General features: G+C 47.5%; 1 protein-coding gene across 1 annotated transcript; it reads right to left on the minus strand.

Moving 5' to 3' along the window:
- Positions 1-6,852: 6,852 nt before the first annotated feature.
- LOC139680685 (uncharacterized) lies at positions 6,853-8,428 on the minus strand. Its single transcript, XM_071573532.1, has one exon. It carries the CDS (start codon positions 8,362-8,364, stop codon positions 6,853-6,855), a length of 1,512 nt encoding a protein of 503 aa, XP_071429633.1. The 5' UTR covers positions 8,365-8,428.
- Between the last annotated feature and the right edge of the window lie 9,838 nt (positions 8,429-18,266).

An 18,266-nucleotide genomic window follows, 5' to 3' on the forward strand; every position in this document is an offset into this window, starting at 1 on the left:
GGGTCCGGGAAATTGCCGTTTCTCATTCCAGAATTCCAGACCGATGAAGATTCCTCCCTGGGAAAAGGTGTCAGGACAGAAAGCGATTGTTCCTTTTCTAGGGTTAATGGGGCTCCATCATTGACACCTGAGAGCTGAAGGCTGCAACCTTTTCCCTGAGCGCAAAGCTCGACAGTGCGTGTCACTTGCGGGTCCAGGAACGTGCTGTTTCTCATCCCAGAATTCGAGGCCGATGAAGATTTCTCCCAGGGAAAAGGTGCCAGGACATAAAGCAATTGTGCCTTTTCTAGGGTTAATGGGGCCCCAAAATTGACACCTGAGAGCCCAAGGCTGCCACCTTTTCCCTGGGCGCAAAGCTCAACGGAGCGTTCCACTTGCGGGTCCGCGTAAGTGCCATTTTTCAGCCCAGAATTCCAGACCTATGAAGATTCCTCAGAGGGAAAAGGTACCAGGAGACAAAGCCATTGTGTATTTTGTAATGCTAATTCGGCCCCATCATTGGCACCTGAGAGCCCAAGGCTGCCACCTTTTCCCTGGGTGCAAAGCTCGACGGTGCATACCCTGTGCGGGTCCGGGAAAGGGCCGTTTTTCAGCCCAGAATTCCAGACGGAAGTCGATTCCTCTCTGGGAAAAGGTGTCAGGACAGAAAGCCATTGTGCCTTTTCTAGGGGTAATGGGGCCCCATCTTTGGCACCTGAGAGCCCAAGGCTGCCACCTTTTCCCTGGGCGCAAATGTCGACGGCGCGTGCCACTTGCAAGTCCGGGAATGTGCCGTTTCTCATCCCAGAATTCCAGGCCAGCGAAGATTTCTCCCTGGGAATAGGTGTGTGACGTTCAGATCTGCTTAATTTTTATGCAGATTGAACTACAAGTTCGAATCATTCTCTTGAGCAAAATTAAAACTCAAACAAGTTATCTGTAAATACCAAAAACTGATTTTTATTAATTGATTGCGAGAGAGATGCGAAAGGAAAAGAGGAAAAATAAGAAAAGTTAGGAAAAATGCTTAAGATTATTTATAGAAGCAGAGTAAAGATACCACCATGAAACACTACTTGAGTGCCTTATCCATGTAACTGAGAGGAAGGGGGGGGAGATGCAGATGTTCTCTCTGTTTCTGCCACGATGTTATCTCTTGGCTGCAAAAGGATTGTGAGTCTTTGAAATGCAAAATGCAGTTATTTCCCCTCACGACCGGACCGGCTTCTGGAGTAGCTGCAAAAGAGGGTGCTTTATTTTCGCCTGTAAGAGAAAAATTCAGAGAAAGGATATACCTCCACAGACAGTCACAGACTAGTCAAGCTGGCAAGCAGTCTCGTTCTTAGGCCGATGCCCTCTCTCCAGGCTGACAAGCAGTCTCTCCTTCGAGGCAGATGACAGCTGGTGGTGTTGGAAGAAAGGTAAGACGAGCTGAGAGGAGAGATCCGAAGAAGACTAGGTGAGGCTTCCTAGTTTCTCCTTGTCTCTTGTTCCTCCAACTTCTGAATTCATCTTCAGGTTTTTATAATGCTTTCTTAATCTCTACACATGTTTTTTGGCACGTAGTCAGGTCCAGATGTGGGAAACTGATCACAAAAGCAGGATTTTCTGGCAGGAAGTATTTCCTTGAGAAAGCTTTTTCACTAAAGCTGACATGGCAATGTTAGCAGAATGTATTGAGAGGCAGAAAACAATGGAGAAACATATTTTTGACTTGTTTACCCGCTACATATTCCACCCCGTTGATTCGACATTGTTCTTCGGCACATCAATGTAGCTTTCCTCAGTGGTGGTAATATGAATATAGCGGACAGAGGGAGAGAATGAAATAAGCAAACGATTGATCATGCATTTAACTAGGCCAATGCCAATAATTAAGAATACAATTCCAATGACAATTGCTATTCCAACTTGTATAATCCATTTTCCCCATCCCGTGAGTCCAAAAGAGTCCAGGATGTTAGTAAACCACGATTCACTAAACACTTCATGCGGTTGCATTGCATAAATCAAATTTCTAGTGTGATTACTTATTTCTCTCATTGTGGCTCGTGCTTCTTCAATGGAGGTTGAGGCATTATAAATTGTTATACAGCATTCAGTTTCTGACAAATTTAACATTCCACATACACCTTGTTCTTTTAACAGTAATGTATCTAATGCTAATCGGTTTTGCAATGTCATCTTAGAAGTTTGCTGGACTTGAGTGTTTAATTCTCCAAAAGCATGCTGTGTCCAATTGCTTAAAACACTTAATTGCCAGGTAATATCTTCTAATATAAATTGGTGTCTTTTTAAGGTGACAAAGGGGGTAAAGAAATTTTCAAGAAAAAGGGAGACTTTTTGTCCAGTTGTATAATAATCTGGAAAGTCAATTCCTTTAATTGCCCATTGTGGTCTTTGTGTTGCTTTTGGAGAGGGAATAACACTGCGTTGGTGACGTTCTTTAAACTCTTTAGCAAAAGTAAAGACACGTCTGGGGCAGAGAGAGGGAATTCCCGGTCCACACCTAAGCCCAGCATGCTGCTGTAGTGACAAATGCGAATAAAACTTTCCATCAGAGCACCCCCAGGCCATTCCCAGAGGGGCTATATATTTTGCAGTTTTACAATCAGTATTGTCCACATGATCAAGGATGGTGATTTTAGGTTTAGTATTTATGGGAGTGCCGTGGATTGGGTAGTGAGTATAGGGAATACCACAGTGATTAAGGAGATATTTGGAGGTTGAGTTGCAGGATTCATCCTGATTTTTCCAGCCTTTAGAGGGGTATCTCCAACAAGTACACATGTCTCTTATTAATGTTCTAATTCTAAGCATAAACCAGGTTTCTGGGGGATCTCCTGGTCCTTCTTTGCATGTTATAACCTTTGAGCAATTGAATAGAGGACTGTCTTCTACTTGAGACACAGTGAATTTGGGTTCTTTAAATTTGGATTTAAGAAATTGTTGTACAGACCATGCCCACATTAAGTTTTTTCGGTCAATAGGGGTTATATTTGTTATATTAGGGAGTTGTACACACCAGGAGGGACTAAAAATTGTGGCACACTTACTTTCATATACATCTGGCATGTATAAGGGGTCAAAGAGGGGATCCCATGAATAAACAAGGCAGGGTTGTCTAGCACTGTATTCCTCAAAGGTTATTGTTCTAGGTTTAAATTCACCTTTACTTGATTTAATAGATGGGTGAGGGGATTTAATTTGAGATAAGATAGTTACATTTACTTCTGGACGATTAGTTTTGCAATATTTGCTGTGTGACAACCAGTTAAGAGTTATATTAGGAGGTGGGATGTAAGTTTGGTATAGGTCATGCATTATAGGAATACCTTTCCAGAGTATTTGAGCTCCATTGGTCTTGTTTGTCCACTGCTCAGATAGGGGTAAAGGGGCTGTCACACTTGTCATGTTAAAAACAAAAGATAAGTTCAATGGTATCATAAAAAAACGCAATCCTTGTTCAGTAGATTCAGGTAAAGTGATACAAATACCTTGATCAGTATGATTCCATATTTTTGCAAACCCTTTGATTAGTTCCCAGGCAAGATTTTTCTGATTTTCACTTTTAACAGTTAGTTCTGATGAGCATACATACAAGGTAAATAACCATACAAATACAACTAACAACTTATAACTACAGTTACCCATAGACTGAAACATAGTCCAAATTTGAGGTTCTTTCATTCACCGTTCTGAAAGATTTTCTTTGTTGAACAGTTACCTGTAAAAGAAAAAAGAAAAGTCTGTCCAGCCCTTTTTTAGGGCCAACATTAAAATGTAGGAACAATCCATCGCGAGCTTATTTTGTGTTCTTTTCCATAAGCATCTTTAGCTTTCCAGGAGTACATGTTCAAGGGTGTGTCTAGTGCCATCGGTACAGCTCCCACGGTAGGCAGTTCTACTAATACAGGCTGTCCAGGAAGGTGAGAGGGTTTTTGATTACTCTAGGTTTTGATGTTACTGGTAGCAGAGAGGGAGGCTGTGGATAAAAAGCTGTGAGTCTGGGACAACCATTTACCCCCCATCTGTCATTTATTACTTTTACAGCATCACAGAGTCGTTCAGTCCAATTGGGTTTTTGAGGTTTTAGAAATCGTTTTAGCAGGCCGTTTGTTCTTTCCACTATGCCATTTGCTTGTGGATAATAAGGTGTGTGGAATATCCACTGGATTCCTTCTTCCTTGGCCCACTCCTGGACGATAGCAGCTGTGAAGTGTGACCCGTTACCTGATTGGATAGATACAGGTTTTGGGAAAAAACTGAACCACATTTTAAGAGCTTCCAGAGTGTTTGTACTGGTTGCCCGAGGGAAAGCTTCTGCTTGCACCAATCCTGACCTAACTTCTACTCCTACTAACACATACTGTTTTCCCTCAGATTTTCTAAAGGGTCCAATATAGTCTATTTGCCATGTGTCCCATAGACCTTTTTTGTCTCTTATATGTAACGGGGGTTGTCCTAAAGGGTGACGCTCAAGTCAGGTTCTGCACTGCTCACATGAGGATATGCAGCTGCGGCACATCTCTCGTGTGACCGGCCATCCCCTGCTTCCTGCTTCTCTGTAAAGGTCTTGTGCTCCTGTGTGCTGTCGCTTTAAATGCAACCACTCTAACAGTCTATCCCAGTTCTCAGCAGGAGCTTTCACACTTACTGGGGATAGTTTGGCTAGTTCATCTACTTTGTTGTTCCAGTGGCTAGCTGGAGTTTTATTTTCCTGGTGAGAGGCTACCCACCCGACAAAAAAATTCCCTTTCTTTGCTATAGCAAGAATTTCTTGCCACTTTTCTTTCTGCCAAACAGGGACTCTATTCACTTCCCAGTCATTTTTGTCCCAGAAGGGGAGCCACTCAGTACACCCTTTGAACACAGCAAAAGAATCTGTGTAAACATACACAGAATCAGAGGTTTCAGCTTCATGGTTAAATACACTCCAAACTGCTACTAATTCTCCTACCTGTGCACTGCCTTCTCCTTCTGTTATTATTTTGTTTCCAGTGTTTACTTCTAAAGCTGCAGCACGGTATTTCCAAACTTTACCTTCCCTCTTAGCTGAGGCATCCGTAAACCACACATGCTGCAATTGCTCTGAATATGGGGGTGCTACTTGGATCACAGAAGGTAGAGAGTCAGCAGTGCTATTTAAAGTTACTTCATCCTGTAAGGGAAGATTTTTCCGAGCTCCTTCTGTTACTTGAAAAATGGTGCAATAATGTTCAATTTGAGCATACCATTTCCGAACTGTAGCTCGCTGGGCCACCCCATCAGGGGGTGGGGTTCCTGCCAAAACAGGCTTAATGACCTTAAAAGGTCCCCTTAGAATTAGGGCTTGCTGACGCACAATTTTTTCTGTTTCACGGAAAGCAGTACTCACCACAAACAAGCCTTTTTCCCAGGTAGAATATCGTTTTTCAACATCTTTAAAGCTGTGGGAATAAAATCCTATAGGCCTGGTGGGACCATCAGGTCCTCTCTGCCATAAGTGTATGGACAGTCCAGAACTTGCAAATCCCCACTCAATTTGTACTGGATCACTAGGGTGTATGGGACCTAGTGAGTGGTATGTGTTGGCCTCAAAAATTAGGAGTTGCAAGGCTTCATCATGAAGGGGAGTCCATTCCCACTTTGCCTTTTACTTCAGCAAATCATATAAAGGCCGTGCAATTATTGAAAAATCAGGAATGTGTTTTCTCCAAAAAATTAGCAGGCCTAAAGCATACTGTAAATCTTTTTTGTTTTCTGGTGTTTTAAGTTGGTCTAGGCAGGTGAGTGTATCTGGGGGAATACAAACTATTCCTCCTTTCCACCAAATTCCTAGGAATTTTACTTCTTGTGCAGGAGTTTGTACTTTTTCAGGAGGGATATGTAAGTCCAGAGACTCAAGGTGCCTGATAATGTTTGTTTGAGTTATTTGCACAGATGTAATCTCATCTCCTCCCACTAAAATATCATCAATGAATTGGTACACTTTTACTCCTGGTGCAGGAGGAATAAGTGACAGTTCTTGTGCTAGTGCATGATGTGCTAGAGTGGGTGAGTGTTTGAATCCTTGTGGGAGTCGGGTAAAAGTGTATTGCTGACCCTCCCATGTAAAAGCAAAGCGTTCTTGATCCTGCTCCTGTAGGGGAACCATAAAAAACATGTCTTTTATGTCAATAGTGGCCATAATTTTATGGGCTTGTTCTTGGATGGTAGCTATTAACTCAGCTAGATTTGGGACTGCTGCAGTGAGAGGTCCTGTATTTGCATTCAGTCGTCGGTAATCTACTGTCAGTCTCCAGTTACCATTTGGTTTACGGACGGGCCAAATAGGTGAATTGTAAGGAGAATGTGTTGCGACCACTATTCCCTTTTCTTTTAAATCTGTAATAACTGGAGTGATACCTTGTCTGGCTCCTAAGGGTAAAGGGTAAGGTTTGACATTGGTTATCAGGGAGGGAGGAAGAGCAGGGGCAGATTGTAGTAAACAGAGATGTGAGATTTCCTTTCCAAAAGCCCATATGTTTCCTTCTTCATCAGTCCAAGACTTTCCTTTAAGGAGGTCTAACCCCAATAAATTGGTAGGAAATTTACCTAAAATCATGATTGTTTCAACTGCTTTCTCCTCCCCTGGTAACCAGCATCTTACCTTTGCTGTTATCTGGGGTTGTATGTTTCCAAAAGCGTCTGCAACAAACATTCCTTTACGTGAGGGAGTGATTCCACAAGCAGATGCATCTTCAAGTTTCAAAGCAGATACCTGAGCACCAGTATCTACTAGAAAAGTGACAGGAGTTTTACGAGGACCAATAGGACAGGTTATTAGCAAGTCACCTTTAGAATTTTTGGTAAGCCTTCTAATGTAAATCCAACCTTCACCCCCCGGCTTACCTATTGAGGATGAAGCGAGGAGTTTCCCGTCATCTCCTCTATTTTCAGTTCCTCCAGGGGAGGGGTGGTAGCAGCTTTAAGGGATACCCCTTTTGCTGGCCACTCTTGAATTAATATTTCTAATTTATCTGTGGGTTGGCCATCCATTAGGGATTTAGGGATTCCCTTTTGCAAGCCTGCAATCCACAGGGTATTCCGTTTTTCCCTGTGAGTCCCCGTATTTGTGGGTGCCCCCTGCCCAGGAGAAAATGTTACTTTTCGGAGTTTTACTGGAGGAATAGTTGTTTTGCATTCTGTTCGCCGAATTGATTTAGAATCAGTAGTAACTGGAGGTACTGGACCATATTTTCTTCCATAATTAATTAACTCTTGTGCTACTTCCCCCCAGGTCCAGATTTTATTTTTATTTTCTCTGCGGTAAGCGCCAGGACTTAAAGCAGCTTCTAAAGTGGCTGCAGCCCTTTCTTCTTTGGTGAGACTTTCTATTTGTCCCTTTAGCTGTATGCCTATGGGTTTCAAAGATTCAGGCAGGCCTCGGATGAGAGGGATCATTCTTTCAGGGTTTACCGGCAGCATCATAGGAGATTCACGTCTTGGTGTTAATTCTCTGTCATGCATCATTTGTAAACAAGCTGCCTTTTGAACACTCTCCACAATTTGATTAACATTTCCCACTATTGCGAGAGGATCTCCCCTCTCTAGGGGGCTGAGCCCCCCAGCCCAATAGGCTGCCCTTTGAGTTATAGACCATGGAGCACGGTTATCTCCTGTGGTCAGAAAAACTCCAGCTCCCCAAAATCCCTCAGCTTCTTTTTCTGATAACAAAATTTGATCACCTCCCGTGAGAGAGACTCTCCAAACATACTCAGTTTCAGATTCTTTAGGGGTTCTGCTGTATTCCTTTTTCAACTTAGCCAATTCAGTTGCTGTATAAGGAATTTCTTTTGTAGTTATTTGGGGTGTGTCATCATCTGACCCCTCATATGTATATTCAGTTTTAATCAGGGGTCGCAGGGCAATAGCCTGCTTTTCAACTTGGTCACGCAAAGGTTTTAGGTCAGAGATGGGGTATATTTCTTTAGATGACTCCAGCTCTGTTTCTTTTTTCCCTTCTTTCATTATTCTTGCATATAACTCTTCTCTGAGTACTCTAGTGGTGGCTTTTTCATTCCTTATTTCTTCTTGGAGGATATTAACAGTAGTTTTTTGTTCCTCCAGCTGCGTCTGCAAGGATTTTACTAAGTCTTGCAGGGAGTTAACCACTTCTGTGTGACTTTTTTGCTGTTGTACTTTGTGGTTAACTGCAGTAATTAATGCAGCACCTAATATTGAACACACAATAGGTTTTCCTTTACCTTTTCTAGCTCTTACCCCAGCCCGCAGGGTAGAGATCCTATGAACAATTGCTTGAATATTATACCAGTTATCTTGTGCCCACTCCATTCCTGGAGGAGATGGCTTAGCATGAAATTCATCTAATAGATTTATAAGCGCTTGCACATCATTTTCCATATTACCACAAATTTGGAGTGAATACGTTTCCAGGGGGTACCTCTTGAAAGTTACAGCAAAATTTCCCAAATTTTTCACTCCTCTCCCTGGAAAGGTACCTCTTAAAAGTTAATTTGTAAAGTTAAGCAACAAGTCGGAGCGATCTTCTTCAGGGAGCCCCTCTTAAAAGTTACAGAAAATTTTCCAAAGTCTCGCTCCTTCCCCTAAAGAGTTACCTCTTAAAAGTTACCATGTGCACATTAACTTCAAAAAACAAGGCAAAAACAACCAAACACACAAACAAACAAATTTGTAATGTCAAAGTCCTAAAGTCACAGTCTTAAAGTCAGAAAGAAAGGTACTTTTACTGTGTTTGTAAGATATCTTACTATCTTTGTCTTATCACCAAAAACAAACAAAAAAAAAAATTGATCATAAAAATTAATAATTATCAGATTTTTGGGATAAACAGTTTTGCTTCAAGAGAATCCTGTCCGTGACGCCAAATTAATGTGACGTTCAGATCTGCTTAATTTTTATGCAGATTGAACTACAAGTTCGAATCTTTCTCTTGAGCAAAATTAAAACTCAAACAAGTTATCTGTAAATACCAAAAACTGATTTTTATTAATTGATTGCGAGAGAGATGCGAAAGGAAAAGAGGAAAAATAAGAAAAGTTAGGAAAAATGCTTAAGATTATTTATAGAAGCAGAGAAAATATACCACCATGAAACACTACTTGAGTGCCTTATCCATGTAACTGAGAGGAAGGGGGGGGAGATGCAGATGTTCTCTCTGTTTCTGCCACGATGTTATCTCTTGGCTGCAAAAGGATTGTGAGTCTTTGAAATGCAAAATGCAGTTATTTCCCCTCACGACCGGACCGGCTTCTGGAGTAGCTGCAAAAGAGGGTGCTTTATTTTCGCCTGTAAGAGAAAAATTCAGAGAAAGGATATACCTCCACAGACAGTCACAGACTAGTCAAGCTGGCAAGCAGTCTCGTTCTTAGGCCGATGCCCTCTCTCCAGGCTGACAAGCAGTCTCTCCTTCGAGGCAGATGACAGCTGGTGGTGTTGGAAGAAAGGTAAGACGAGCTGAGAGGAGAGATCCGAAGAAGACTAGGTGAGGCTTCCTAGTTTCTCCTTGTCTCTTGTTCCTCCAACTTCTGAATTCATCTTCAGGTTTTTATAATGCTTTCTTAATCTCTACACATGTTTTTTGGCACGTAGTCAGGTCCAGATGTGGGAAACTGATCACAAAAGCAGGATTTTCTGGCAGGAAGTATTTCCTTGAGAAAGCTTTTTCACTAAAGCTGACATGGCAATGTTAGCAGAATGTATTGAGAGGCAGAAAACAATGGAAAAACATATTTTTGACTTGTTTACCCGCTACAAGGTGCCAGGACAGAAAGCGATTGTGCCTTTTCTAGGGTTAATGGGGCCCCAAAATTGGCAGCTGAGAGCCCAGGGCTGCCACCTTTTCCCTAGGCGCAAAGCTCGACGGTGCGTGCCACATGCGGGTAAGGGAAAGAGCCGTTTTCAGCCCAGAATTCCAGACCAATGAAGATTCCTCCCTGGGAAAAGGTGCCAGGACAGAAAGCCATTATTCTTTTTCTCCGGGTAATGGGGCCCCATCATTGGCACCTGAGAGCCCAAGGCTGCCACCTTTTGCCTGGGCACAAAGCTCGACGGTGCGTTCCACTTGCAGGTCCGGGGAAGTGCCGTTTTTCAGCCCAGAATTCCAGACGGAGGAAAATTCCTCCCTGGGAAAAGGTGCCAGGACAGAAAGCGATTGTTATTTATCTAGTGTTAACGGGGACACATCATTGGCACCTGAGAGCCCAAGGCTGTCACCTCTTCCCTGGGCGCAAAGCTAGATGGTGCCTGCCACGTGCAGGTCAGAGAAAGTGCTTTGTTCAGCCCAGGATTCCAGACGGATGACGACTCCTCCCAGGGAAAGGGCTCCCAGGACAGAAAGCGATTGTTCCATTTCTAGTGTTAATGGGGGCCCGTCATTGGCATCTGAGAGCCAGAGGTTGCCTCCTTTTCCCTGGGCGCAAAGCACGACAGTGCGTGCCACGTGCTGGTCCCAGAAAGTGCCATTTTACAGCCCAGAATTCCAGACCAATGAAGACTCCTCCCAGGGAAAAGGTGCCAGGACAGAAAGCCATTGTGCTTTTTGTAAAGGTAATGGGGCCCCATCATTGGCACCTGAGAGCCCAAGACTGCCACCTTTTCCCTGGACGCAAAGCTCGATGGTGCGTTCCACTTGCGGGTTTGGGAAAGTGCCGATTCTCAGACCAGAATTCCAAACCGATGAAGATTCCTCCCTGGGAAAAGGTGCCAGGACAGAAAGCCATTGTGCCTTTTGTAGGGGTAATGGGGCACCATCATTGGCACCTGAGAGCCCAAGGCTGCCCCCTTTTCCCTGGGCGCAAAGCTCGACGGTGTGTACCTTGTGCGGGTTTGGGGCAGTGCCATTTCTGAACGCAGACTTCCAGAGGGACGAAGATTCCTCCCTGGGAGAAGGTGCCAGGACAGAAAGCAACTGTTATTTTTCTAGTGTTAACGGGGCCCCATCATTGGCACCTGAGAGCCCAAGGCTGCCACCTTTTGCCTGGGCGCAAATGTCAACGGCGCGTGCCACTTGCGGGTCCAGGGAAGTGCCATTTTTCAGCCCAGAATTCCAGACGGACGAAGACAACTCCCAGGGAAAAGGTGCCAGGTCAGAAATCGAATTGTCCTTTTCTAGGGTCAATGGTGCCCCATCATTGGCACCTGAGAGTTCAAGGCTGCCACCTTTTCCGTGGGCGCAAACATCAACGGCGCGTACCACTTTCTTGTCTGGAAAAGTACCGTTTTTCAGCCCTGAATTCCAGACGGATGAAGACTCCTCACAGGGAAGAGGCTCCCAGGACAGAAAGCGATTGTTCCATTTCTAGGGTTAATCCGGCCCCATCATTGGCACCTGAGAGCCCAAGGTTGCCTCCTATACCCTGGGCGCAAAGCTCGACCATGCCTGCTACGTGAGGGTCCGGGAAATTGCCGTTTCTCATTCCAGAATTCCAGACCGATGAAGATTCCTCCCTGGGAAAAGGTGTCAGGACAGAAAGCGATTGTTCCTTTTCTAGGGTTAATGGGGCTCCATCATTGACACCTGAGAGCCGAAGGCTGCAATCTTTTCCCTGAGCGCAAAGCTCGACGGTGCGTGCCACTTGCGGCTCCAGGAATGTGCTGTTTCTCATCCCAGAATTCGAGGCCGATGAAGATTTCTCCCAGGGAAAAGGTGCCAGGACAGAAAGCAATTGTGCCTTTTCTAGGGTTAATGGGGCCCCAAAATTGACACCTGAGAGCCCAAGGCTGCCACCTTTTCCCTGGGTGCAAAGCTCGACGGTGCATACCCTGTGCGGGTCCGGGAAAGGGCCGTTTTTCAGCCCAAAATTCCAGACGGAAGTCGATTCCTCTCTGGGAAAAGGTGTCAGGACAGAAAGCCATTGTGCCTTTTCTAGGGGTAATGGGACCTCATCTTTGGCACCTGAGAGCCCAAGGCTGCCACCTTTTCCCTGGACGCAAAGCTCGATGGTGCGTTCCACTTGCGGGTTTGGGAAAGTGCCGATTCTCAGACCAGAATTCCAAACCGATGAAGATTCCTCCCTGGGAAAAGGTGCCAGGACAGAAAGCCATTGTGCCTTTTGTAGGGGTAATGGGGCACCATCATTGGCACCTGAGAGCCCAAGGCTGCCCCCTTTTCCCTGGGCGCAGAGCTCGACGGAGCGTCCCACGTGCGGGTCCGGGAAAGTGCCATTTTTCATCACAGAATTCGAGGCTGATGAAGATTTCTCCCAGTGAAAAGGTGCCAGGACAGAAAGCAATTGTGCCTTTTCTAGGGTTAATGGGGCCCCAAAATTGACACCTGAGAGCCCAAGGCTGCCACCTTTTCCCTGGGCGCAAAGCTCGACGGAGTGTTCCACGTGCGGGTCCGGGAAAGTGCCATTTTTCAGCACAGAATTCCAGACCTATGAAGATTTCTCAGAGGGAAAAGGTACCAGGAGACAAAGACATTGTGTATATTTTGTAATGCTAATTGGGCCCCATCATTGGCACCTGAGAGCCCAAGGCTGCCACCTTTTCCCTGGGCGCAAAGCTAGATGGTGCCTGCCACGTGCAGGTCAGAGAAAGTGCTTTGTTCAGCCCAGGATTCCAGACGGATGACGACTCCTCCCATGGAAAAGGCTCCCAGGACAGAAAGCTATTGTTCCATTTCTAGTGTTAATGGGGGCCCGTCATTGGCATCTGAGAGCCAGAGGTTGCCTCCGTTTCCCTGGGCGCAAAGCACGACAGTGCGTGCCACGTGCTGGTCCCAGAAAGTGCCATTTTACAGCCCAGAATTCCAGACCAATGAAGACTCCTCCCAGGGAAAAGGTGCCAGGACAGAAAGCGATTGTGCTTTTTGTAAAGGTAATGGGGCCCCATCATTGGCAGCTGAGAGCCCAAGGCTGCCACCTTTTACGTGGGTGCAAAGCTCGACGGAGCGTTCCACGTGCGGGTCCGGGAAAGTACCATTTTTCAGCCCAGAATTCCAGACCTATGAAGATTCCTCAGAGGGAAAAGGTACCAGGAGACAAAGCCATTGTGTATTTTGTAATGCTAATTGGGCCCCATCATTGGCACCTGAGAGCCCAAGGCTGCCACCTTTTCCCTGGGTGCAAAGCTCGACAATGCATACCCTGTGCGGGTCCGGGAAAGGGCCGTTTTTCAGCCCAGAATTCCAGACGGAAGTTGATTCCTCTCTGGGAAAAGGTGTCAGAACAGAAAGCCATTGTGCCTTTTCTAGGGGTAATGGGACCTCATCTTTAGCACCTGAGAGCCCAAGGCTGCCACCTTTTCCCTGGGCTCAAATGTCGATGGCGCGTGCCACTCGCAAGTCCGGGAATGTGCCGTTTCTCATCCCAGAATTCCAGGCCAGCGAAGATTTCTCCCTGGGAAAAGGTGCCAGGACAGAAAGCGATTGTGCCTTTTCTAGGGTTAATGGGGCCCCAAAATTGGCAGCTGAGAGCCCAGGGCTGCCACCTTTTCCCTGGGCGCAAAGCTCGACGGTGCGTGCCACATGCGGGTAAGGGAAAGAGCCGTTTTCAGCCCAGAATTCCAGACCAATGAAGATTCCTCCCAGGGAAAAGGTGCCAGGACAGAAAGCGATTGTTCTTTTTCTAGGGGTAATGGGGCCCGTCATTGGCACCTGAGAGCCCAAGGCTGCCACCTTTTGCCTGGGCGCAAATGTCAACGGCGCGTGCCACTTGCGGGTCCAGGGAAGTGCCATTTTTCAGCCCAGAATTCCAGACGGACGAAGACACCTCCCAGGGAAAAGGTGCCAGGTCAGAAATCGAATTGTCCTTTCTAGGGTCAATGGTGCCCCATCATTGGCACCTGAGAGTTTAAGGCTGCCACCTTTTCCGTGGGCGCATTCATCAACGGCGCGTACCACTTTCTTGTCCGGGAAAGTGCCATTTTTCAGCCCTGAATTCCAGACGGATGAAGACTCCTCACAGGGAAGAGGCTCCCAGGACAGAAAGCGATTGTTCCATTTCTAGGGTTAATCGGGCCCCATCATTGGCACCTGAGAGCCCAAGGTTGCCTCCTATACCCTGGGCACAAAGCTCGAGCATGCGTGCTACGTGAGGGTCCGGGAAATTGCCGTTTCTCATTCCAGAATTCCAGACCGATGAAGATTCCTCCCTGGGAAAAGGTGTCAGGACAGAAAGCGATTGTTCCTTTTCTAGGGTTAATGGGGCTCCATCATTGACACCTGAGAGCCCAAGGCTGCAACCTTTTCCCTGAGCGCAAAGCTCAACGGTACGTGCCACTTGCGGGTCCAGGAATGTGCTGTTTCTCATCCCAGAATTCGAGGCTGATGAAGATTTCTCCCAGGGAAAAGGTGCCAGGATAGAAAGCAATTGTGCCTTTTCTAGGGTTAATGGGGCCCCAAAATTGACACCTGAGAGCCCAAGGCTGCCACCTTTTCCCTGGGCGCAAAGCTCGACGGAGTGTTCCATGAGCGGGTCTGGGAAAGTGCCATTTTTTTGCACAGAATTCCAGACCTATGAAGATTCCTCAGAGGGAAAAGGTACCAAGAGACAAAGCCATTGTGTATTTTGTAATGCTAATTGGGCCCCATCATTGGCACCTGAGAGCCCAAGGCTGCCACCTTTTCCCTGGGCGCAAAGCTAGATGGTGCCTGCCACGTGCAGGTCAGAGAAAGTGCTTTGTTCAGCCCAGGATTCCAGACGGATGACGACTCCTCCCATGGAAAAGGCTCCCAGGACAGAAAGCTATTGTTCCATTTCTAGTGTTCATGGGGGCCCGTCATTGGCATCTGAGAGCCAGAGGTTGCCTCCTTTTCCCTGGGCGCAAAGCACGACAGTGCGTGCCACGTGCTGGTCCCAGAAAGTGCCATTTTACAGCCCAGAATTCCAGACCAATGAAGACTCTTCCCAGGGAAAAGGTGCCAGGACAGAAAGCCATTGTGCTTTTTGTAAAGGTAATGGGGCCCCATCATTGGCATCTGAGAGCCGAAGACTGCCACCTTTTACCTGGGTGCAAAGCTCGACGGAGCGTTCCACGTGCGGGTCCGGGAAAGTACCATTTTTCAGCCCAGAATTCCAGACCTATGAAGATTCCTCAGAGGGAAAAGGTACCAGGAGACAAAGCCATTGTGTATTTTGTAATGCTAATTGGGCCCCATCATTGGCACCTGAGAGCCCAAGGCTGCCACCTTTTCCCTGGGTGCAAAGCTCGACGGTGCATACCCTGTGCGGGTCCGGGAAAGGGCCGTTTTTCAGCCCAGAATTCCAGACGGAAGTCGATTCCTCTCTGGGAAAAGGTGTCAGGACAGAAAGCCATTGTGCCTTTTCTAGGGGTAATGGGACCTCATCTTTGGCACCTGAGAGCCCAAGGCTGCCACCTTTTCCCTGGGCGCAAATGTCGATGGCGCGTGCCACTTGCAAGTCCGGGAATGTGCCGTTTCTCATCCCAGAATACCAGGCCAGCGAAGATTTCTCCCTGGGAAAAGGTGCCAGGACAGAAAGCGATTGTGCCTTTTCTAGGGTTAATGGGGCCCCAAAATTGGCAGCTGAGAGCCCAGGGCTGCCACCTTTTCCCTGGGCGCAAAGCTCGACGGTGCGTGCCATATGCGGGTAAGGGAAAGAGCCGTTTTCAGCCCAGAATTCCAGACCAATGAAGATTCCTCCCTGGGAAAAGGTGCCAGGACAGAAAGCCATTATTCTTTTTCTCGGGGTAATGGGGCCCCATCATTGGCACCTGAGAGCCCAAGGCTGCCACCTTTTGCCTGGGCACAAAGCTCGACGGTGCGTTCCACTTGCAGGTCCGGGGAAGTGCCGTTTTTCAGCCCAGAATTCCAGACGGAGGAAAATTCCTCCCTGGGAAAAGGTGCCAGGACAGAAAGCCATTGTTATTTATCTAGTGTTAACGGGGACCCATCATTGGCACCTGAGAGCCCAAGGCTGCCACCTTTTCCCTGGGCGCAAAGCTAGATGGTGCCTGCCACGTGCAGGTCAGAGAAAGTGCTTTGTTCAGCCCAGGATTCCAGACGGATGACGACTCCTCCCAGGGAAAGGGCTCCCAGGACAGAAAGCGATTGTTCCATTTCTAGTGTTAATGGGGGCCCGTCATTGGCATCTGAGAGCCAGAGGTTGCCTCCTTTTCCCTGGGCGCAAAGCACGACAGTGCGTGCCACGTGCTGGTCCCAGAAAGTGCCATTTTACAGCCCAGAATTCCAGACCAATGAAGACTCCTCCCAGGGAAAAGGTGCCAGGACAGAAAGCGATTGTGCTTTTTGTAAAGGTAATGGGGCCCCATCATTGGCACCTGAGAGCCCAAGACTGCCACCTTTTCCCTGGACGCAGAGCTCGATGGTGCGTTCCACTTGCGGGTTTGGGAAAGTGCCAATTTTCAGACCAGAATTCCAAACCGATGAAGATTCCTCCCTGGGAAAAGGTGCCAGGACAGAAAGCCATTGTGCCTTTTGTAGGGGTAATGGGGCACCATCATTGGCACCTGAGAGCCCAAGGCTGCCCCCTTTTCCCTGGGCGCAAAGCTCGACGGTGTGTACCTTGTGCGGGTTTGGGGCAGTGCCATTTCTGAACGCAGATTTCCAGAGGGACGAAGATTCCTCCCTGGGAGAAGGTGCCAGGAGAGAAAGCCAGTATTATTTTTCTAGTGTTAACGGGGCCCCATCATTGGCACCTGAGAGTTCAAGGCTGCCACCTTTTGCCTGGGCGCAAAGCTCGACCATGCGTGCTACGTGAGGGTCCGGGAAATTGCCGTTTCTCATTCCAGAATTCCAGACCGATGAAGATTCCTCCCTGGGAAAAGGTGTCAGGACAGAAAGCGATTGTTCCTTTTCTAGGGTTAATGGGGCTCCATCATTGACACCTGAGAGCCCAAGGCTGCAACCTTTTCCCTGAGCGCAAAGCTCGATGGTGCGTGCCACTTGCGGGTCCAGGAATGTGCTGTTTCTCATCCCAGAATTCGAGACCTATGAAGATTTCTCCCAGGGAAAAGGTGCCAGGGCAGAAAGCAATTGTGCCTTTTCTAGGGTTAATGGGGCCCCAAAATTGACACCTGAGAGCCCAAGGCTGCCACCTTTTCCCTGGGCGCAAAGCTCGACAGAGCGTTCCATGTGCGGGTCCGGGAAAGTGCCATTTTTCAGCACAGAATTCCAGACCTATGAAGATTCCTCAGAGGGAAAAGGTACCAGGAGACAAAGCCATTGTGTATTTTGTAATGCTAATTGGGCCCCACCATTGGCACCTGAGAGCCCAAGGCTGCCACCTTTTCCCTGGGTGCAAAGCTCGACGGTGCATACCCTGTGCGGGTCCGGGAAAGGATCGTTTTTCAGCCCAGAATTCCAGACGGAAGTTGATTCCTCTCTGGGAAAAGGTGTCAGAACAGAAAGCCATTGTGCCTTTTCTAGGGGTAATGGGACCTCATCTTTGGCACCTGAGAGCCCAAGGCTGCCACCTTTTCCCTGGGCTCAAATGTCGACGGCGCGTGCCACTTGCAAGTCCGGGAACGTGCCGTTTCTCATCCCAGAATTCCAGGCCAGCGAAGATTTCTCCCTGGGAAAAGGTGCCAGGACAGAAAGCCATTGTGCCTTTTCTAGGGTTAATGGGGCCCCAAAATTGGCAGCTGAGAGCCCAGGGCTGCCCCCTTTTCCCTGGGCGCAAAGCTAGATGGTGCCTGCCACGTGCAGGTCAGAGAAAGTGCTTTGTTCAGCCCAGGATTCCAGACGGATGACGACTCCTCCCAGGGAAAGGGCTCCCAGGACAGAAAGCGATTGTTCCATTTCTAGTGTTAATGGGGGCCCGTCATTGGCATCTGAGAGCCAGAGGTTGCCTCCTTTTCCCTGGGCGCAAAGCACGACAGTGCGTGCCACGTGCTGGTCCCAGAAAGTGCCATTTTACAGCCCAGAATTCCAGACCAATGAAGACTCCTCCCAGGGAAAAGGTGCCAGGACAGAAAGCCATTGTGCTTTTTGTAAAGGTAATGGGGCCCCATCATTGGCACCTGAGAGCCCAAGACTGCCACCTTTTCCCTGGACGCAAAGCTCGATGGTGCGTTCCACTTGCGGGTTTGGGAAAGTGCCGATTCTCAGACCAGAATTCCAAACCGATGAAGATTCCTCCCTGGGAAAAGGTGCCAGGACAGAAAGCCATTGTGCCTTTTGTAGGGGTAATGGGGCACCATCATTGGCACCTGAGAGCCCAAGGCTGCCCCCTTTTCCCTGGGCGCAAAGCTCGACAGTGTGTACCTTGTGCGGATTTGGGGCAGTGCCATTTCTGAACCTAGATTTCCAGACGGACAAAGATTCCTCCCTGGGAGAAGGTGCCAGGACAGAAAGCAAGTGT

The sequence above is a fragment of the Pithys albifrons genome, chromosome 19 (assembly GCF_047495875.1).
Source record: "Pithys albifrons albifrons isolate INPA30051 chromosome 19, PitAlb_v1, whole genome shotgun sequence".
NCBI classification, from domain to species: domain Eukaryota; kingdom Metazoa; phylum Chordata; class Aves; order Passeriformes; family Thamnophilidae; genus Pithys; species Pithys albifrons.